The sequence below is a fragment of the Erinaceus europaeus genome, chromosome 10 (genome assembly GCF_950295315.1).
Source record: "Erinaceus europaeus chromosome 10, mEriEur2.1, whole genome shotgun sequence".
Classification (NCBI taxonomy): Eukaryota; Metazoa; Chordata; class Mammalia; order Eulipotyphla; family Erinaceidae; genus Erinaceus; species Erinaceus europaeus.
The window spans coordinates 61,894,363-61,917,663 of NC_080171.1; the positions used below are offsets into that span (position 1 = coordinate 61,894,363).

The 23,301-nt window shown below is 38.6% G+C and overlaps 1 protein-coding gene across 1 annotated transcript in view; it reads right to left on the bottom strand.

Moving 5' to 3' along the window:
- Positions 1-482: 482 nt before the first annotated feature.
- CAAP1 (caspase activity and apoptosis inhibitor 1) overlaps positions 483-23,301 on the bottom strand; it is a 65,399-nt gene continuing 42,580 nt past the window's right edge. The window contains exon 6 of the mRNA XM_007536205.3: positions 483-1,909. Within this exon, the coding sequence (XP_007536267.1) occupies positions 1,563-1,909 (347 nt within the window). The 3' untranslated portion in view covers positions 483-1,562. The remainder of the gene's footprint in view (positions 1,910-23,301) is intronic.

The following is a 23,301-nucleotide window of genomic DNA, read 5'->3' on the forward strand; positions in this document are numbered from 1 at the left end:
AACTCAATGTGCTAGAGGTCAGTATTAACATTCCTGAAACCCCAAAAGTCAGACCAGAAAGGTGAAGTCCCAGAGATGACTAATAAAAGAGAAAAATAATTATTTTGCCATAGTCATATGATTTCTCATCTTGAAGCAATTAACAGTGAGAACTCACTATTTAAATCATTTCCATATATACCAATATAAGAAAGGAACTTCCAATGATGCAGGTTGTGTTCACAAGAAAATTCAAGGGGGTGGTGGTAAAATTATGAGCAAGGACATGAGCAAGGATGTCAACAAACATTAATTTGTAATCACAATTCCAATGTTTCATACTCTATTCCATAAAACAAACTATAAAATGCTGATATAATTAAGCCAGTTAATATAATACAAGCCTGCAAGTTTTATATATGAGAAAAATCCTCATACAACACTAGAACAGCTAGCTTATAAATAAAACATATTTATTAGTGAATAAAAAACAACAGTTCAACTTACATTTTTTGAAAAAAATTAATTTATTTTAAGAGCGCCTAAATTTATTTTGATATCAAACAACTACAATTAATTGATGGGGCAAAAAGCATCCGTGATTGTGGCAGGATGCTAATTTATTTACAAAAGTATACAAAATTTGATTAACTATAACATCAATTTATCAAAGCTTCCTGAAATTAATTTTGATTTTGGAAATGTATCAAAAGTCTTCAGATCCAGAATGATAGTCTTTATTATTTTTAATTCATGGGATTATAGCACATCAGATCTTCAAGCAAAAGCACTAGATAAAAGCCTGCATGATAAAACATTCTCCTTTTCCTGATAGATTGGAATGTAAATGAAAATGTGTTCCTTTTGTACTAAAGGAAAAACCTGAACAAAGTATCCAATAATATCAAATACCTGTTAGAATGGCTTGTCTACTAAAATTAAAAGCTGGGCAATTCTACATTGTTAGAAACAGCCTTACACTCTTCTTTTATTTAAAAAAAAAAAAGTTGTTCATTAGCCATCTCAGCATTTTAAACCTTTCAACAACAACAACAAAAAAGTTATTCAGCTTTTAGTAGTAAATTCACACTGATAGGAGACATTCTCAAGTTAAGTAATATTTTAAGTATGCAGCATAACCAATTTTCTTCTAAATGTTAACCAAAATAGAAGCAATAATTTAATACCCCGTGGCAAAATATAGGTATCCCTAAGAGCAACATGCTTGGTTAATCGTTTTTAAGCATTTAGGTTTGGTGCCAAAACATTTAAAAATAAACAAACAAACAAACAAATACAGTAACTCTGATAATGGCTTTTCAGGTATGAACTTTTCAAGTATGAATGCAACTAACAATATAGACAGGTTATCCAAACATACATGCCATGAATTTGTGAAACAGTAAAACATCTATAATATAAAAGTAACAATAAAATAAACACAGGTAGTTCAGGCCCAAGGAGAGTTTATCTAGTAAGTGCTACATGACAAATATCATAAGACCCCAAATGAACTTCAGATACAAAATTATGTGATGGGAATTTGTTCAAGCACACCTAAAATTCAGGGGCAAGTTAAATAATTAGACTGTCTTTTTTATATCACCAGCTTTCATCAGGGCTTTAATAGCTCTTGCTCTCATTTCAAGTTCGAGTAATTCCAGCTGCTGTGCAGAAGGCTGAACATCTTCTGGTGGAGGAACAGTCAGGGTGGCTGCTTTGGGTTCCTTTGGGTTTGTCTCTGCCAGACCCAGAATCTCATTCACACTTTTCTCAATGTCTTTCTCCAGGTCATCTATCTGACCAGCTTCACTTTGGACTGTACTTTCTGGAACCTCAGGAGCAGCTGCTTCTTCATTGCACGGGCCTTCTATGTCGCTGTCATAAGCATCAGCATTTATGCTGAGAACATCACTATCTTCCCCTTTGCCTGCAACAAACAAGAAAAGGAAAAAAGAACCATGTAGTCTAAATTCCCTGTTCAAGTTTTTCTTTCTTGTTATGATGGAAGGGCTACTCTGGCCCCACCTTCCCTCGCTCCCAACAGTGGAACAGTGAGAACACTCCATAATCCCCAATCCACTCCCTCTTCTCTGATTCATTCATCTACTTTGAAAATTGATGTGATATAATTTATATATAACATAAGCATTTTAGGGTGTATGTTTTAAATAATGTAAATTTCAACATTTTTTTTCATTCCAACTTAGAAGAACATGCAAGAACCTGGAAACTTACACCATTATATGGAGTTCCACGATCTAGTCTACTAACGTATCAGAATCTTTTACATCTGTATATCACAGAGTGAAAGCTAATGTTGGCAACCCTTTGAATACAGACTTGCATACTATTGAAAAGAAAATTCCATTCCAGAAGGTTAATATATATTACTTTCTAAATTATAAAAAAGGGGAGTCTGGTGGTAGCGCAGCAGGTTAAGGGCACGTGGTGCAAAGGACCAGAGTAAAGATCCCGGTTCTAGCCCTGGGCTCCTCACCTGCAGGGGAGTCACTTCACAGGTGGTGAAGCAGGTCTGCAGGTGTCTGTCTTTCTCTCCCCCTCTCTGTCTTCCCCTCCTCTCTCCATTTCTCTCTTTCCTATCTAACAGCGACGACATCTACAACAATAACGTTTACAACAACAATAAAAAAAAAAACAGGGCAACAAAAAAGGGAAAATAAATAAATAAATAATAAAAAAAGAATATCACTGGCAAGCTGGACATCAGGTGCATTACAACTATCTCAAATCTTTTCATATGTTTTTCAAACACTTTTCTCTAAATCAATAACATAAGGGAGAATGTCTAAGACCATTTTCTAAGGTGAAATAAGTATTCACCAAGAGAATATTAATTAGCAATTTAGTATATCACAATTTAAAAAACATATTCAACTCAGGCTAAGAACTTGATTATAATTAATTAGCCAACAATTTGTTTGGCTTTATATGTTAACTCTTTTTTCAGCCACCAGGTTCCAGATGCTACCATGATGCCAACCAGACTTATCTGGGCGGATGACTCCACCAATATGTCCTGGAGCCCCGCCTTCCCAGAGCTCTGCCCCACTAGGGAAAGCGAGAAAGGCTAGGAGTATGGATTGACCTGTCAACGCCCATGTTCAGCGGGGAAGCAATCACAGAAGCCAGACCTTCCACCTTCTGCACCCCACAATGAACCTGGGTAACTCCCTGAGGGTTAAAGAATAGGAACACTATTGGAGCTCTAGTGACACAATTGGTTAGCACGTGGTACTTACATAGGAAAGCTATCAGAGGAGGGGATGGGATATGGAGTTCTGGTGGTGGGAATTGTATTGAGTTGTACCCCTTATCCTTGTCAGTGTTTCCTTTTTTATATATATATTTATTTATTCCCTTTTTGTTGCCCTTGTTTTACTGTTGCAGTAGTTTACTTTTAATAAATAAAAATTTTTTTTTTAAAAAAAGAAAGCTGTAGGGCTCTCCCCATTCAGTTTTGATCCTCCAAGTAGAAGATCTAAAATTTATGATTTTTCTCTGAAGAAGCAGCTTTATGCCCTCCTCACCCCACCTCCCAACTGTCTAAGTCAAAGTGCATAAGATAACACTGTGGTCACTTTATGTCCTTTTGTTTCCAATACTGTATATGTTCCCAAGAAAGACAAAGAGAGAGAGTGTGTTTGTGTATGTATATGTGTTTAGGTCAAAGTGAGTATCCATTTAACTTTATGAGACTTCCACACAAGAACAGCTTCAAGTGTTCACATGGGCTTAGAAGTCTTGAAAGTAACAAATCAGTCTAAGGTAGAATTTTCTATTCCTTCAAAGGAGATGAGGTTTTTTTTTTTAAAAAAAAAAACATTAATTCCCCAATAAAGAAAAAAATATATATATATTTATTTATTCCCTTTTGTTGCCCTTGTTGTAGTTATTATTGTCATCATTGTTGCATAGGACAGAGAGATATAGAGAGAGGAGAGGAAGACAGACAGGGGGAGAGAAAGACAGACACCTGCAGACCTGCTTCACCACCTGCGAAGCGACTCCCTTGTAGGTGGGGAGCCGGGGGCTCGAACCGGGATCCTTTCGCTGGTCCTTGCGCTTTGCGCCACCTGCGCTTAAACCGCTGCGCTACCGGCCGACTCCCAGAAATGAAGAGTTTTAATATTCCCAGGGGCGGGAACATGTGACCCACTGGCCATATGGTCCTCCCAAGGCAGCCAGAACTTTGTTCATAGCAACATGAAGTGTTAAATTTTAAGTTGATAAATTTGTATGGCCCACGAATGATGTAAATATCTAAATGGCCCTTGGCAAAAATATTTCCCAAGTCTTATGTAAATATATAAGGTTACAAAATCCACCAAGAAAAATAAGATATATAGGTCTGGGGTATAGTAACATCAATAAAATTTATCAACACCAAAAATAGGAATTCTGACTATTAATTGTTCAAGACATAATAATCAAGAATAGCTCACAGAAAAGAGTAATTATAAAATTATATGGAAGTCACTTATCATAAAGCAGCAAAATAATTAAATTTACACACAAAGAAACTAAGAGGATATAGTATATCCCTTATATTAATTCTGCTCATTAATACATCCAGTAAGATGTGTGGTCTTTAAAATAGTGCAAATTATTTAGACAGCTTCAGATAAAAGCAATATAAACACAGAAATGTAGTAAATAACATGGGGGAAGGCTTTTAAAGTTTAAGAGTTTGACTAAGCAACAGTTATAGGAAGACAAAGAGTTTAAATAATTTTCAAGAACTATGGTAGTTACTGTGCGGGGATCATGGAACTTTGGTGGTGGATGTATTATGGAATTATCCTTCTATAATTCCATAATCTTGTAAGTTGTTTTTTTAATTTTTTATATTTATTTTCCATTTTGTTGCGTTTGTTGTTTTTCATTATTGTTGTTACTGATGTCATTGTTGTTACAGACAGAGCACAGGACAGAGCAAAATGGAGAGAGGAGAGGAAGACAGAGAAGGGGAGAGAAAAGACACTTGTAGACCTGTTTGACTGTATGTGAAGCAACTCCCCTGCAGGTGGGGAGACAGGGGCTCAAACCGGTAATCTTGTAAATTATTAAATCGATTCGACTTCCGGAGGCGGAGCTAAGAGCAGCAGATCGCTTTCTCTCCTCTCCTCTCCTCTCCTCTCCTCTCCTCTCCTCTCCTCTCCTCTCCTCTCCTCTCCTCTCCCGGATCAACTAGGAATACCAAAGGAGACCACCCGGACCGAAACAAGACAGGACTAGAATGACCATAGGAACCCAGTAAATCACCCGTGAGTACAAACACGCGTGGCTGGTGACAGAGAGGAGAGAGGGGCCTAAGGAGAGATTAAGTGACTGCTAACAGTTCAACAGTTTATCAGTGGAGACACCACCTCCAGTCTGCTCCACAACAAGGAGACAGCTGAAGGGAGGAAAGGACTCCCCAGAGACTCACCAAGTGCAACTCTGAGTCTCCATTGCTACTACCCTCAGAATCTGGAGCAGCAACAGGGAGGGACACCAGGGGACAGAGATCTAACCGGGAAACTCAGAAGACCTATACCTCGGTGGCATTGCTGAGGAGCTGTGAAAGTCTCTTTGCATAACCACTGGATTATCTCTGCCACACCCTGCTTTATCTCTTGGTCTGGAGTCAGTGATTAAGCTAAGAAGCCTATTGATAGTTTAAAAGCCCTCAGGCTCCCATAGCCTACAGGGAAGAAAAAAAAAGAGGCTTTTACACCACTGAGCTCCAACTCAGGGACTGAAAAAACTGTTAACTTCCACCACAGTAAAACCTTTAATTAAATTACTTAGACACAAGTCAATCCAGGCAATACTGATCAATAATTTGAAAAGTACTGATAAAGGGAACTCATAACATAATATATAAAATGGTTAAAACAACAAGAAAAAATATTGGAGAATCGAACCAGGACAAGAGTCCAGCTAAAAGTCCTCCAGAGGGTGAAGCACAAAACAACAAGTTCAACATCCAAACATTAGCTAAGGAAATAATAACAGGAGTGAGTAAAGAATTTGAAAAACTTGTAATCAGAAATGCAGGAACAACAAATGAGAATATGGAAGAAAATTCTAATAATCTCATGGTTATTAGAGAGCTGAAAGCTGAAATCGCTGAGCTAAGAAGGCAACTAGCTGAACAAGCTAAAACAGTATCAGAGCAGGGCAACAAAATAGATGAACTCCAGAAAGCAGTAGAGGGCAGAGAGAATAGAATCTATGAGGCTGAAAACAGAATTAGCAAGATTGAGGATGAATTAGAGACAACTAAAAAAGAAGTAAGAGATCTCAAAAAGAGATTAAGAGATGCTGAAAACAACAACAGAGTCCTATGGGATGACTTCAAAAGAAACAACATACGCATTATTGGCTTACCAGAGGAAGAAAGAGAAGGAGAGGAAGAAAGCATTCTCCAGGCCATAATAGCTGAAAATTTCTCTAGTCTAGACAACACCAAAGACATAAAGATTCAAGAAGCCCAGTGTTGGTATGCATGAGACCCCTTCTGTTTCATTTGGTTTAAATCCCCCCTGCTTAACACTATTCTATTTACATAACCACTTCATTCTATTTACATAACCACTGTTAACAAGTTCCACCCTCCCTACAGGGCATTTGTGGTTCAGTGATAGGATTCTCGCCTAATCTGCCCCCTCTTTGTCACACTCTGATTTTCACCAGTCACTTTTCTCTCCACCCTCTCTATGTCACATCTTGTTTCCACCTTACTTGGCAAGTATATATAAAGACAGCATTGTGAGTTTTACAGTACTGTACTTTGAGTTTAACTTAGCTCGTCTTAGATTGTGCTGCGTCCTGCATGAATAAAGAGATACTGCCTACAGCTCAACCATGAGTCCCTGGTCGTCTGTTACCCGCCCGTGAAGCTAGGCCGGTGAAAACAACATAACCCGTCGAAAACAACAGCCCAGAGGGTCCCAAACAGAATTAACCCAGACCTAAAGACACCAAGACATGTCATACTTAGAATGGAAAGGAATAAGGATAAAGAAAGGATCCTCAAAGCTGCAAGAGAAAAACAAAGAGTCACCTACAAAGGAAAACCCATAAGATTAGCAGCAGACTTCTCCATACAAACACTACAGGCCAGAAGAGAATGGCAAGATATCTATCGAGTGCTCAATGAGAAAGGCTTTCAGCCAAGAATACTATATCCTGCTAGACTGTCATTCAGACTAGATGGAGGCATCAAAACCTTCTCAGACAAGCAACAGTTGAAGGAAGCAACCATCACCAAGCCTGTCATGAAAGAAGTTCTGAAAGGTCTCCTATAAACAATCAGACCACCACAAATAGGACATATATCAAAACACTCTAAAACTCTACAAGAATGGCGTTAAAATATCTTCAATCTTTGATATCAGTAAATGTCAATGGTCTGAATTCACCTATTAAAAGACACAGAGTAGGAAGATGGATCAGAAAACACAACCCAACAATATGTTGTCTACAGGAAACTCACCTAACTCAACAAGACAAACACAGACTTAAAGTGAAAGGATGGAAAACTATCATACAAGCCAATGGCCCACAAAAAAGGGCAGGAACAGCTATTCTCATATCTGACATGATAGACTTTAAAATAGATAAGATTAAAAAAGACAGGAATGGACACTACTTAATGCTCAGAGGATCAGTCAATCAAGAGGACTTAACAATTATTAACATCTATGCACCCAATGAGAAGCCATCTAAATACATCAAACTTCTATTGAAAGAGCTACAGCAATATATTAACAGTAACACAATCATAGTAGGGGACTTCAACACCCCACTATCTCAACTTGACAGATCATCCAGGAAGAAAATCAGTAAAGACATAAGGGAGCTAAATGAAGAGATAGATAAACTAGAACTATTGGACATTTTCAGAGTCATTCATCCCAAGAAACTGGAATACACATTTTACTCAAATCCACATGGATCATTCTCAAGGATAGACCATATGTTAGGCCACAAAGACAGCATCAGCCAATTCAAGAGCACTGAAATCATCCCAAGCATCTTCTCAGACCACAGTGGGATTAAACTAACACTTAACAATCAATAAAAGATTAGTAACAGTGCCAAAATGTGGAAGCTCAACAGTACACTTCTTAACAACTTCTGGGTCAAAGAGGAAATCAAGGAAGAAATCAAAATGTTTCGAGAGTTCAATGAAAATGAAGACACAAGCTATCAAAATATTTGGGACACAGCTAAAGCAGTCCTAAGAGGGAAGTTCATAGCTATACAAGCACACATTAGGAAACAAGAAAAGGCACAAATAAACAGCCTGATTGCACATCTTAAAGACCTAGAAGAAGAACAACAAAGGAATCCTAAAGCAACTAGAAGGACAGAAATCACTAAAGTTAGGGCAGAAATAAATAACATTGAGAATAGGAAAACCATACAAAAGATCAATGAAAGTAAGTGTTGGTTCTTCGAAAGAGTAAACAAAATCGACAAACCTTTAGCCAGACTCACAAAACAAAAAAGGGAGAAGACGCAAATAAATCAGATAGTAAATGAAAGAGGAGATATCACAACAGACACTGCAGAAATTCAACATATCATGCGAGGCTTCTATGAACAACTATATGCCACCAAGCTACAGAACCTGGAAGAAATGAATGATTTCCTAGATACCTACCAACTTCCAAAACTAAGTCAAGAGGAAGTGGATAACATGAACAGGCCCATCACAGCTAATGAAATTGAAACAGTTATCAAAAATCTTCCCAAAAATAAAAGTCCTGGACCAGATGGTTTTACAAATGAATTCTACAAAACTTTCAAAGAAGAACTAATACCTCTACTTTTAAAAGTAAATTATTAAATCACTAATAAAAATAGGAAAAAAGAAAATAAAAAAAAATAACTTCAAGAAAATGTAATAAAGAGGTCAGAGATTGATGGCTGATTCCTGAGTCAACTATTTAACAAAGCCATTCTATTTCATTTTCTTTTTCTTTTTTCTCTCTTTCTTTTTTTTAAATCAGAGCACTGTTCAGCTGTAGTTTATGGTAGTGCAGGGGATTGAACCTAGGACTTTGGAGCCTCAGGCATGAGAGTCTCTTTGCACAACCATTATGCTATCTATCCTTACCCCTCTATTTTACTTTCTTCTCATATTTTCACCATTACTTTTTCTTTTTTTTTTCCTGCTACCCTCTCTGCTACACAATCTGATTCATGTCTAAGTCTAAACCCAAGTATGACACATTTTAAAATAACAAATCAATCCATCCAGACAGCAGGATTAATCAGTTACTATCTAAATTCATCACTGACAGAAATATATAGAATAATGTAACAGAGAAATATCTAGTGATGAATTTGGGGTAAGCCCACAAAAGCAAAATAACTGGCAATGAAACAGAACACCCAGCACTCTAAATATCTGATTGATCCAGGGCCGGGGGGTGGCACATGACTGAACATGTTAAAATGTGCAAGAACCTTGGTTCGAGCCCCTCGTCCCCACCTGAGGGAAAGCTTCACAAGTGGTAAAGCAGGATTGCAGGTGTCTTTCTCTCTCCCTCTCTTATCACCCACTTCCCTCTCGATTTCTGGCTGTCTCTATCCAATAAATATATAAAGATAATAAATAAAATAAAATATGTTTGATTGACCCAAGGGGAAATAAGGAATTACATTACAGAAGCTAAAATAAAAAACTTTCATATTTAACTATCATCTGTAACAAACTTCAGTGCTTGAAAGCTGTAGCAGTTATCTATGTTAGATTCAGGGAAAATAATTGGTCTTATTTGCTCTTTGTTAAAATAACAGCTTTAAATGAACAGCATAAACACACATTATACAGTGACAGAATTATATAGTGAGTGATAAAAACTTACTTAAAAAGCACTTCTAGGGAGGCGGGAGGTAGCGCTGCAGGTGAAGCGCAGGTGGCGTAAAGCGCAAGGACCAACATAAGGATCCCGGTTAGAGCCCCCAACTCCCCACCTGCAGGGGAGTCGCTTCACAGGCGGTGAAGCAGGTCTGCAGGTGTCTACCTTTTTCTCCCCCTCTCTGTCTTCCCCTCCTCTCTCCATTTCTCTCTGTCCTATCCAACAACGACGACATCAAGAAAAACAACAATAACAATAAAACAACAAGGACAACAAAAGGGAACAAATAAATAAATATAAATTTTAAAAAAAAACACTTCTAAATTGTACTGGTATATTTAAACCTTGACAAAGGCTATGGCATTCTAGTGGCTAATGATACAACTGACCAGGATAGATTTCATGTACTAAATGAAAGCATATCTAACATTTAGAGTGAAAACATGCTTATGTAACTTCTGCTAGTGAGTCAAATTAGTCTAAGATCAAACCCTAAAATTTCTCATAAGTAAGTGCCTGAGAATTTCTGCTAAATTGGCAAAGAGAACATATATATATTTCCTTCTCCCTTCCAAGAAGTACTAAAGTGACAGAAATTACTTTAAAAATAGTAGCATAAGACCTGAAAGGTAACTACAAAACACCAATTTTTTCTAAGTAAAATACAAAAGCAGACTTGACAGACAAAAGCCAGGTACGGCTAAGTAAAAATGCAAGACTTCTGAGAAAGAAACATACCATAAATAAAATTTGAACACAAGTGCAAGCAGGTTACAAGAGAATACTAGCAAAAAAATATTCTTGAAAAGGAAAAAAAAAAAAAAAAACTCCACAACCACTGGTCACTTCCATCAAGAATGTCATCATAAGCCCTCTTGTGGGCCTCCCCAGGACCTTGCCCTCACCAGAAAGCAGTGTTGGTAGGGACTGTCCCAGTCTCTGAAGGGAGGCTGGGGTATCCTTCCCTGCCACTCAAGGAAGACTGGTCCTAAAATGAGTGCAGCCTGCAATGTTCCCAGCTGTGACCATGAGCTGCAAATTTAGACCAATGGTACTCAGAGGTTGCACAGGCTCTGGTGCTAAATATAAATATACATATGGGCCCTGAATTGTGTGGATGAAGGTAAATAGTTAATTTTATTCTTAAAATATTTTCAAGAATGGGAGCTAGTCTCTGCACTAATCCAGCTTTCTAGCCTTTTTCTCTACTCTGACACCATTTTCTCAGTATTTTTATCCAACTTCATGTTAGCTATCAAACTCACACAAAACACTACCACAGTCATGGGCCCCTAGAAACATGCTTAAAATGGACTTCCTAGCTTCCTTTCCACCCGAAGATCCCTAATCTCACCTGCTCTGTTCCTACTTTTTGGTTCCTGTTCATTAACCATTTTGTCCCACTTTATATCCTACCACCTTCCAGACACTAAGCTGCAGGCACTATCATGATTCCATCCTGATTTCTCTGGGCAGACAACCTCACCAAGGTGTCCCAGAACCTCACCTCTCTATCGCCCTGCCCCACTAGGGAAAGATAGAAATAGGGTGGGGGGTATGGATCAGCCTGTCAGTGCCCAAGTCCAGCGGAGAAGCAATTACAGAAGTCAGAACTCTTTCTGCAAAACCAATTTTTTAAATTTATTTTTTATTTTTTAAATTTTAATTTATAAAAAGGAAACACTGACAAAAACTATAGGATAAGATGGGTACAACTCCACACAATTCCCACCACCAGAACTCCATATCCCATCCCCTCCCCTTATAACTTCCCTATTCTTTTTTTTCCTTTTGTTGTCCCCCTTTTTTAAATTGTTGTTGTGGTTATTATTGTTATTATTGTTGTTGTTATTGATGTCATTGGTGTTGGATAGGACAGAGAAAAATGTAGAGAGGAGGGGAGACAGAGAGTGGGGAAAAGATAGACACCTATAGACCTGCTTCACTGCTTGTGAAGTGACTCCTCTGCAGGCGGGGAGCCCGGGGCTTGAACCAGGATCTTTATGCCTATCGCTATGCACCATGTGCACTTAACCCACTGAGCTACCATCCGACCCCCAGCTTCGCTATTCTTTATCCCTCTAGGAGTATGGACCCAGGGTCATTATGGGGTGCAGAAGGTGGAAGGTCTGGTCCCTATAATTGCTTCCCCGCTAAACATGAGCATTGGCAAGTCGATCCATACTCCCAGCCTGTCTCTCGCTTTCCCTAGTAGGGCATGGCTCTGGGGAAGCAGGGCTCTAGGACACTTGCTTGCTTCATTTATTGACTCACTGCACAGTAGTCTGCAGTGAGTCAATAAATGAAGCAAGCAAGTAGAAAGATCTAAACGACACCATAAAATTCCTAATGAAATAGTTTTTACTTAGACTAAGATACTTTTCTCACCTACTTCCTATTACACTGCCCTCAGTCACTCCAAAGCTAACCTTATCAAAGCAAGGACTACAAATGCTAAATAAAGGCAAGAGACTGGCATACTTTAATGATGAGACTCTTTAGTCACTATCAAGCCACTCCATCAGCTGGGGCCCTAGTCGAGGAGTCCTGAGATTCCCGCACAGACATGATGGGCCTAGACCTCAAATAGATCCCTCTCTCCATTGTCACTGGTTATCTCCATGAGGAACACCACAATAGACCCCTTTGTGGGCCCCCAATGGGCCTTGCCCTCAATGTGAATCAACAACAACATTTGGAGAATGTTCCATCCTCCAAAGGGGGGCTGGACAATATACTCTATGCTACACCTGAGGAAGATGGGTCCTGAAATTGGGGCAGCTTGTAACACTCCTACTCATGACCACAGAATATGAGCTCTGACCTACAGGGATGAAGAGGTTACATAGGCTCCTAAACTGAATATGGGCTTACAAATTGGTGGGGTTTACAGCCAACAATATTTATACACATTCCCCATATTTGGGAGCTACTCTCTTCCCTGATCCAGCAGCCCTTTTTCTAGCCATGACATCATCTCCCCAGACAATAACTTGGATCCACCTGCATATCAGATTTCAGGCTCAGGAAAAAACTAGTATAGTCATGGGCCCTTTAGAATATAACTAAAATAGGCCTACTAGCTATCTTCAAAACAGAGACCCTAAATCTTCATCTGCAATATTCCAGCCTTTAGGTTCATGATTAGTCAACAATTTGTTTGTCTTTATATGTTAACTCTTTTTTTTTCAGACATGAGGTTCTAGATGCTACCATGATGCCAACTGGACTTCCCTGGGCAGACGACCCCACCAATGTGCCCTGGAGCCAAACACAATTTTGATCCATATTCCCTGTGGGAAAGAAGTGATAGGAGGAAGAGGATAAGAGGGCTCTGAATCCAGCTTCATCAGGACCTGGAGAGAGAGGAGGAAGAAGGGACATTTGGATATAGTAATAGGGTTATGTGTGGCTTGGAGGGGAAGAGAGGATAGGACCTAGAAGAAAAAGGGGACAATTATGTACAAATGTAGACAATAATAGAGATAATAGTTAACCTGTATCTGCAATCTTGGAAGAACTGCTGTGGCTTCAGAACTCTGGTGGTGGGAACGGTATGGAATTATACCCCTATTGACATGTAACTTTATAAACCAATATTGAATAGCTAATGAAAATTTTTTTATTTTATTTATTTTCCCTTTTGTTGCCCTTGTTTTTGCTGTTGTAGTTATTGTTGTTGTTATTGATCTTGTCATTGTTAGATAGGACAGAAATGGAGAGAGGAGGGGAAGGCAGAGAGGTGGAGAGAAAGATAGACACCTGCAGACCTGCTTCACCACCTGTGAAGCGACTCCCCTGCAAGTGGGGAGCTGGGGGTTCGAACTGGGATCCTTAAAAATTTTTTTAAAGAAAAAATATACAATGTGTATATTCAGAGCTGGGTGGTGACACACCTTGTTGAGTGCATGTGTTACAATGTCCAAGGACCCAGGTTCAAGCCCCCAGCCCCCACTTGCAAGGGTAAAGCTTCACAAGTGGTAAAGCAGTATTGCAGGTGTCTCTGTCTCTCTCTCTACTTTCCCCTTCCCTTCAATTTCTGGCTGTCTGTATTCAATAAATAAATAAATATAATAAAAAATTAATAAAGAAGTTTTTTTAAAAAAGAATATGTATGCTATCTAGGTATCATTAAGTGCAGACTTCATCTGATTCCTGATTGATACAAGTAAGAGTTCAACAAACATTAAAAAATCTATCACAGATAATTGATCACTGGGTATCTGCAGGTAAATGTGTTTATTATGATTCTGTAACTCTTAATGAAATATTGAATCTCCTCAATAACCAATAGCTATGAAAAGTGAAGGTATTAGGTATAAGGTTGACAACACCTGAGCCCATCAATTTTAATATCACTATATACTATAATAAATACAGTGAAATGAAATTGAGTTCTTTCTAAATATCTGACATAAGGAAACATTACTTTTTAGGGTATCATGGTTCTTTAAGAAAAAGAGTTCGGGAGTCGGGCAGTAGCGCAGCGGGTTAAGCACATGTGGCACAAAGCGTTAATAGACCGCTAAGGATCCCAGTTCAAGCCACTGGCTACCCACTTGCAGGAGAGTCGCTTCACAGGAGGTGAAGCAGGTCTGCAGGTGTCTTTCTCTTGCCCTTTCTGTCTTCCCCTCCTCTCTCCATTTCTCTCTGTCCTACCCAACAATGACGACATCAGTAACAACAACTACAACAATAAAAAACAAGGACAACAAAAAGGAATAAGTAAATAAAATAAATATAAAAAAAGAAGAAAAGAAAAAGAGTTATTGGTGAGGAGATAGCTCATTTGGTAAATGAGCTTACTATCCTACACATGCAGTCTTGAGCTCCAGGCCGGCCACCAGGAGAGTTCCAGTGGTAACCTGTTTTATATGTCTGAGGCTCCAGGTTCTATCCCTGGCATTACATAAGATGGCAAAGCCATGCTTCTCTGGTCTTGGTCTCTATCTCAATTTTATTCTGTTTTATTTTTAAAGATTTATTTAACTTAGGGAGTTGGGCTGTAGTACAGCGGGCTAAGCGCAGGTGGCGCAAAGCACAAGGACCGGCATAAGGATCCCGGTTCGAACCCCGGCTCCCCACCGGCAGGGGAGTCGCTTCACAGGCGGTGAAGCAGGTCTGCAGGTGTCTATCTTTCTCTCCTCCTCTCTGTCTTCCCCTCCCTCTCTCCATTTCTCTCTGTCCTACCCAACAACAACAATAACAATAATATCTACAACAATAAAACAACAAGGGCAACAAAAGGGAAAAGACAAATAAAATAAATATTAAAAAAAAAAAAAAGATTTATTTAACTTTATGAGAGACAGGAACACTGTTCAGCAGCCTGCAATCAAACCTGGGATCTCTGGAGTCTCAGCCATGCAATCCGGTGTGTTACCACTATACTATCTTCAAAGCCCTCTCAATTAAATAAATAAATAAATAAAACAACTTTTTTTTTTTTGCCTCCAGGGTTATCTGTGAAGCCAGCACTCCTAGCAGCCATTTTTTTTTTCCTTTAGGTTTTTCCTCCCTCATCTATTTTACCAGATAGGACGAAGAGAAATTAACTTTTCATAGTGTTAATGAGTTCAAGAAACCAATACTTTATTTCTATAAGGAAGCCTATTGGAGATAGTCTACCTGGTAGACTGCAAACCTTACCATATATAAGGATGCAGGTTTGAAACTCTGGCCACAACACAAAAGCATTAAAGGGGGTAGTCACATGTAAATAAACAGAAATGCAGGACAGAGTGGGATGCTTCCTAGAGCTAGAAATCATGTAAATTTGTATTTCAGCACTCATTCGTAAATGTTTCTTGAATTTAAAACAATTAGTCATTGTTTGGCAGTGATACAGCACAAGTAAGTAAACAGGTGATACTGGTTAGAACACACTGACAACTCTGCAATAAGGACACTGAAGGAAGAGGTGAAGTGAGCAGATTTAGGTTAAGGAAGGCCTCACCAATTTGATGATGCTTGATCTGAGCAAATGAGAGTACACCATTAGAGTGAATGAGTAAAAATCTCAGGTTTGAACAAACTGCATGGCAGGTATCAAAACCTGTAGTCACAACTGATTGATTTCCACTTATATTCTGAAATATGCTGTGAATGAGACACATGACACAGCTCTGGTTTTCAAAAGAAGGTGATTTCAACAAGGCTACAGTAAAGTGAATCTGACATCAATTCCCAGTAAAATTCTAAGTTTATTAAGAGGCTTATGAGCTCTGGAGAACAGTCCTGTTAATTAGTTGAGGCAGATCAGGTGCTATTTGATCAGGGATCTAAATGATATGTGGAACAACCAGATGGTTATTCTAGGAAGAAGCATGAAGACAGAGGGAACAGCAAAAGTTAAATTTTTTACACAAGAGCACTTAAGAGTGTTAAGAAAATGGGAGAGAGCGAGAGAGAGAGAGAGAGAAAGAAAGAATAAGAAAGAGGAAGGAAGGAAGGAAGGAAGGAAGGAAGGAAGGAAGGAAGGAAGGAAGGGAGGAAGGGAGGAAGGGAGGGACAAGAAGGAGTGAACAAGGGGTATGTGTAGTCTTGTCATAGCATGTTAAGGTTATACTAACCATAAGCAGATCCATAAAGCTATTAAAATATTTTGACAAGAACAATGACATACTATTACAATTACAACTTTATTTATTATTATTATTTACTGGATAAAGACAGAAATCAAGAGGGTAGGGGAGATAGGGAGAGAGACTTCTGCAGCACTGCTTCACCATTCACAAAGCTTTCCCCTTGCAGGTGGGGACAGGGGACTCAAACCCGGTCCTTGCACATTGTAATATGTGCACTCAACCAAGTGCACCACCACCTGGCCCCTCAACTTTTAAAAATTTTTCAGATTGCTGTGTGGGACAGAGACAAGGGAGAATCTTTTTTTTTTTTTAATTTTTATTTATAAAAAGAAAACACTGACAAAAACCATAGGATAAGAGGGTTACAACTCCATACAATTCCCACCACCAGAACTCCATATCCCATCCCCTCCCAATAGCTTTCCTATTCTTTAACCCTCTGGGAGTATGGACCCACGCTCATTATGGGATGCAGAAGGTGGAAGGTCTGGCTTCTGTGATTGCTTCCCCGCTGAACATGGGTGTTGACAGGTCAATCCATACTCCCAGCCTGTCTTTCTCTTTCCATTTTTAAAAGCTATAAGAATCAACACCAAAATAATATGGCTAAGAAAAGGTGTGTCACCATTGTATTCTATATATTTTAAAAGGAGAAAGAACAAAAAAATGATTCCAGGGTTGTTGGCCTTGACACTCACAGGAATGTAATTGCTACTGATGGAGATGATCAAGTCTGCAGAAGCAAGGCTTTAAAGGCCTTTAGTTTCTTTTTTGTTTATTTGCTTGCTGTTTTCACTAGGGGATCTAGAATTTATTCTGGGATATGTTAAGTTTAAATTTCTTATCCAATATCCAGCAAGTAAACTAAAGGTACGAGTGTTGGAGAGAGGTCTGAATTTCAGAGATAAGTTTGCAGTTCCCCATCTTAAAACTACAAAATATGAAAAGAAGAAAAAGTCTAAAGACAAAAGTCCTAAGACATTCACTCTTTAAAAGTCAGTAAAACTGAACATGATATAAAACAAACTGAGAAGGAAGACAGTGTTAAGGAAGGGTAATAACCAGTGGTGTCACACCTGGCTTATGGGTTAAAATGAGAATCTGGCAATGACCAGAGACATAGCTAATAGTAATAGTTCAGTATGGTTGTGAGGGGCATTTGATTACAAAAGGAAAGAAAATTAACTGTAGTTGTCAAAAGGGATGTAATCATTACACAAGAGAGGACCCAGTGCCCGCAATTAGAGTATATTCATTTTAACAAATGGGAAGGGGATTTCACTCAACCAGGTGCACCATCACCCAGCCCCTGCAAATCATTCAGAGAAGTAGATATGAAAAAATAATTTTAAAACCTATTTTTCTTTTTAAAAATATTTATCTTTAATTTATTTGATAGACAGAAAGACAGCTGCAGCACTGCTTCACTGCTTGTGAAGCTTTCCCCCTGCAGGTGGGAAGAAGGGACTTGAACATGGGTCCTTGTGCACTGTAATTAATATGTGTGTTCAACCAGGTTCACTACTGCTCAGTCCCTTTATTCTTCCTTATTAGACAAGTTTTCCAAGATAGGCCAGATTCTATTTGTCTATTTACCTTCTGGTAGCTAGATCAAAACAACTAATTTGGTGGAAAAAAGAATCTGCTTTTTTATAAATAAAAATTTAAAAAAAAAGAATCTGCTTCAAAGTCTGAAGAGATATTAAATTCATTCTCTATAATTCAAAGGATAAAGGAGGACAAATGAGTTTTCTATAAAAAGACACTGAAATTCACTATAGAGATACTTGCACTAAGATAATAATGAGGTAATGAAGCATAAAACACTAAAATCAACAATATTGATAACAGAAATAATGGGGGGAAAGCTGATATTTACTGAACATTTATCTGTATTATGTGCTTCTCCTAGGTACTTACATGTATAAGTACATTAAATCCTATTTCAACAGAATATTATAGGTATCAGTATTCATAATCCCTGTTTTCTAAATGAGAAACAGACGGTTAAAATAACTCCCCCAAATTCACATAACTAAAATTAGAGAAGCAAAATTCAAATCCAATAGAATTTCTAAAACCTAATCATTTATATATTCTATATGGGGCCAGGCAGGAATGCACCTGGTTAAGGGCACACATTACAGTGCACAAGGACCCAGGTTCAAGCTCCTGGTTCCCACCTACAGGGGGAAAGCTTTGTAAATGGTGAAGCAGGACTGCAGGTGTCTTTCTCTTTCCCTCTCTGTTTCCCTCTCCCCTCTCAATTTCTCTCTGTATCTATCCAATAATAATAAATAAAAATACTAAAATAAATATTCAAGGGAGTTGGGTGGTAGCACTGTGGGTTAAGTGCAGGTGGCGCAAAGTGCAAGGACTAGCTTAAGAATCCCAGTTTGAGTACCCAGCTCCCCACCTGCAGGGGGGTTGCTTCACAGGTGGTGAAGCAGGTCTGCAGGTGTCTATCTTTCTCTCCCCCCCTGTCTTCTCCTCCTCTCCCATTTCTCTCTGTCCTATCCAACAATGGCAACAGCAATAATAACTACAACAAAACAAGGGCAACAAAAGGGAATAAATATTAAAAAGTATTTAAAAAATTAAAAAGTAATAAAATTAAATAAACAAATATTCAATACTATCTCCCAGATTTTAACAACAGAATCCAAAGGACCAAAGAAGCATAAGGAATGAAGATTTTGGTTCGGAATAAACATAACTTCTTGTATGTCCTTTAAATCCACATGAACAAAAATAATATGTAGGAGACATAGGCCTAAAATACAAATTAAGTACACACACATATTAAGAAAATGAAAAATAAGTCTGACTTCAAGGAAATTTTATAAAAAATGACACCAAGGTTATTAGTAGGGCTTGGTGCCTGCACTACAAATCCACCTCTCTTGGAAGCCAATTGTCCTTTCCTTTTTCTCTAGCCCCTCACCCCTCTTTTTACTTGAGAGGAAGGAGAGAAACTGAGAATGGAGGAGAAAAGGAGGAAGGGAAAGAGAGACATCTGCAGTCCTGCTTCTGCCCAACCCTATTCCCATCACAGGTGGGGAGCAGGAAACTGAACCCGGATACTTGAACGTGGTAACTAACAGCTGCACTCCACGAGGTACACCATCACCCCTGCAAATCATTCCTAATGAAGCTCTGGTATCCAAAACATAGAAAGAGCTCTCAAAACTTAACAATTACAAAACAGTCAAATAAAAAAAAAAATGGGCAAGATAGGTGTTTAATATCATTCCTTAGCTGGTAACACTTCTATAGAAGAAGGTCCTTTTCATAATTACTGAAATGAGAACAGAATGGCTGGAACGCAGGAATCCAAACATCTGCTGAAGGTCTAGAACATGTACCTGCCCTGCCCTGAGTATGTCTAGAATCCTATGAAACAGAATCTTTAAAACTGGTATCACCATGCTCTGGGAGGTGGCACAGTGGACAAAGCATTCTCAAGCAGGAGGTCCTGAACCAGAGTTATGTTCTGGTACTCCTTCCCAGTCTCTCTCTCTCTCTCTCATTTATAAGAAAATATCTTTAAACATTATTTTAAAAACTGGAATAATTTAAAGACATAAAAATAAGGAATCATTTTTTAAGTTATTTTTTTTCTTTCTTTTTTTAACCAGAGCACTGCTCAGCTCTGGCTGACAGTGGTACGGGGGACTGAACCGGGGACTTCAGAGCCTCAGATATGACTCTCTGTATAACCATTATGCTATCTACCCCCACCCTTAAAGTTATTCTTGATAAAATACATGTATAGCACTATGCATCCATTTTTTTTTTTTTTTTTTGCCAGTTTACTGTCTTGCTTTATAGTCTAGAAAATGTACTCTTCAATGTAGTAAAGGAGTTAGGTCTTCAAAGGTACAGAAACAAACAGGATGGGCTACTCAGTCACAAAAAATACAACCATGATTCACAAAAAACAAAAACAACAACAACAAAAAAAAACAGACAAAAAGGGGGGGAGGATTTTGTTTAGTGTCATTAATGGTAATAACTTGTGAAAAAGCTCAAATGAATGAGAAATGTAAATTCTTCAGTCATTCGCACAGATGGTTGCACCATAATCTCTTTTTACTTTACCAACTGCTGAACTAGACATTATTTCCCAAGAACACATTTTTCCTTCTATTTTAATTGTTTAAAGAAGTTAACTCCTTGGAGAAGCTGTATTCTGTGAGGACTTAGTTGTCAGAGCCAGTCAAGGAGATAATCAAGGGCTAAGAAGAAAGGAATTAAAATCAAGCATTCAAAACAAACCAGTGGCAGTACATATGCTTTATTCCAACTCCAAGTAGCCTTAAAATACTTTTTTTTCCTTTTCAACCCTGTAGCTCTCTAACACTCAGGCTTGCAATTTGGGTCTTCAATAGCAGAAGCTATATCTATCAGTACAGAGATTTCTTTCTTTTTTTTTTTTAATTTATTCCCTTTTGTTGCCCTTGTTGTTTTTTTTATTGTTGTAGTATTATTGTTGTTGTCATTGTTGGATAGGACAGAGAGAAATGGAGAGAGGAGGGGAAGACAGAGAGGAGGAGAGAAAGATAGACACCTGCAGACCTGCTTCACCGCCTGTGAAGCGATTCCCCTGCAGGTGGGGAGCCGGGGTTCGAACCGGGATCCTTATGCCGGTCCTTGTGCTTTGCGCCACCTGCGCTTAACCCACTGCGCTACAGCCCGACTCCCCAGTACAGAGATTTCTATGGCAACATATATACGTGACAAATTGAAAAACTCTCAGCATACAAATGCTATTTAATAAATCAATCATCTTCATGTGCCTTCCTTTAATAGTCTTTGATGGCATTTTTTTCTCGTTACGTTTTTAATTCTTGTGGCTAATATTTATTTCTTTAGCTATAGCTTTTAAGTTCTGTTCAGCAAAATTCAACTCATTTTTAATCTGAAAATTTATTTCTTAATTTTTTGTTATTCAAGTCCTCTCTTCTTTTTTTATTTTATTTATAAAAAGAAAACACTGATAAAACCATAGGATAAGAGGGGTACAACTCCACATATTTCCCACCACCAGAACTCCATATCCCATCCCTCCCCTGATAGCTTTCCTATTCTTTAACCCCCTGGGAGTATAGACCCACGGTCATTGTGGGATGCAGAAAGTGGAAGGTCTGGCTTCTGTAACTGCTTCCTCGCTGAACATGGGCATTGACAGGTCAATCCATACTCCCAGCCACTCTCTCTCTTTCCCTACTGGGGCGGGGTTCTCAGGAATCGGAGCTCCAGGACACATTGGTGGGGTTGTTTGTCCAGGGAAATCTGGTTGGCATCATGCTAGCATCAAGTCCTCTCTTCTTTTTTTTTTTTTAATATTTTATTTATTTCCTTTTTGTTACCCTTGTTGTTTTTATTGTTGTTGTAGTTATTATTATTGTTACTGATGTCATTGTTGGATAGGACAGAGAGAAATGGAGAGATGAAGGGAAGACAGAAAGGGGAAGAGAAAGAGAGACACCTGTAGACCTGCTTCACCACTTGTGAATCGACTCCTCTGCAGGTGGGGAGCCAGGGGCTTGAACTGGGATTCTAACGCTGGTCCTTGCACTTTGCACCACATGCACTTAACCCACTGTGCTACCGCCCGACTCTCATGTCCTCTCTTCTTAACCACTTCCCCTCTCAGTGCAGCACTATTTTAGAACCACAACTGCAGTAATAGCAACAAGAACAAACATTAGTTGAGTTTTTCACTTATCCCTCATCTTAAGGATTTAAATGATCTCACATAAACTTGTGCTTGACATTTTTGATAGTTTTCTGATATACAATTTTAATTTTTTTTGGCCCCAGGGTTATTGCTGGGGCTTGGTACCTACATGATACAATCCTTCCTGGTGGCATTTTGCTTGTCTTTTTTTTTTTCTCTAAAGACAGATGCACAGAGAGAAAGAAAATGCAACTGTAGCACTGAAGTTTCAATATGATGAAGGTTGGGATCAAAGCTGGGTTGTATATATGGCAAAGTAACATACCATCCAAATGAGTTATTTCACTGGTCTACTTTTTTTATAGACAGTGGAGAGGAGGGGGAGGCAGGCAGTGGTGCACCTGGCTAGATGCACACATTACAGTGCACAAGGACCCAGGTTCAAACCCCTGGTCCCCACTGCAGGAGGAAAGCTTCAAGAAAGGTGAAGCAGAGCTGCAGGTGTCTGTCTCTTTCCCCCTATATCTTCCCTCCCCTCTCAATTTCTCTCTGTCTCTAGCCAATAATAATTAAATAGAAATTTAAAGACAGTGAGAAGGAGAAATATGTATAGCATTACTCTAAGGTTTGTGAAGCTGTCTCCCTTGCAGGTAGAGACTGAGTAACATGGTAACATGTTCACTCTACCAGGTGATAATTTTATATACCACTTGGTGGTGTTATTTATTTTTGTGACAGCATTCAAATGAATGCATTTCAAGGAGACATTGGCAGCTTAATGACTAAGCCAACCATCCTTTCTACAGATAGAATAAAAATTGTAGAGGAGAAAAAATATAAATATTTCATATTACTCTCATTAAACAATACAAGAAAACAGTTATTAAGCATTCTTCCCAAATACAGACACTGCACTAGACATTATGCTTTACAAAATCTAACAACTAGAAAGAAACTTCTTGATTGAAGGTCAGACACCCAAATGTTACATGAATTGGCTCTACAATAGTGCCACCAAATGGCTATTTGTATAAATTTCACTCCACATCTTCAGCAACAGGAGTAACCTCAGAAGTAAGCCTACTGCAATTTCTGATTATATGAAATTAAACTAAAAACTATCTAGTGATAACTTTATATACTGGCCCTATTTTTACTCCCAGAGGCGATA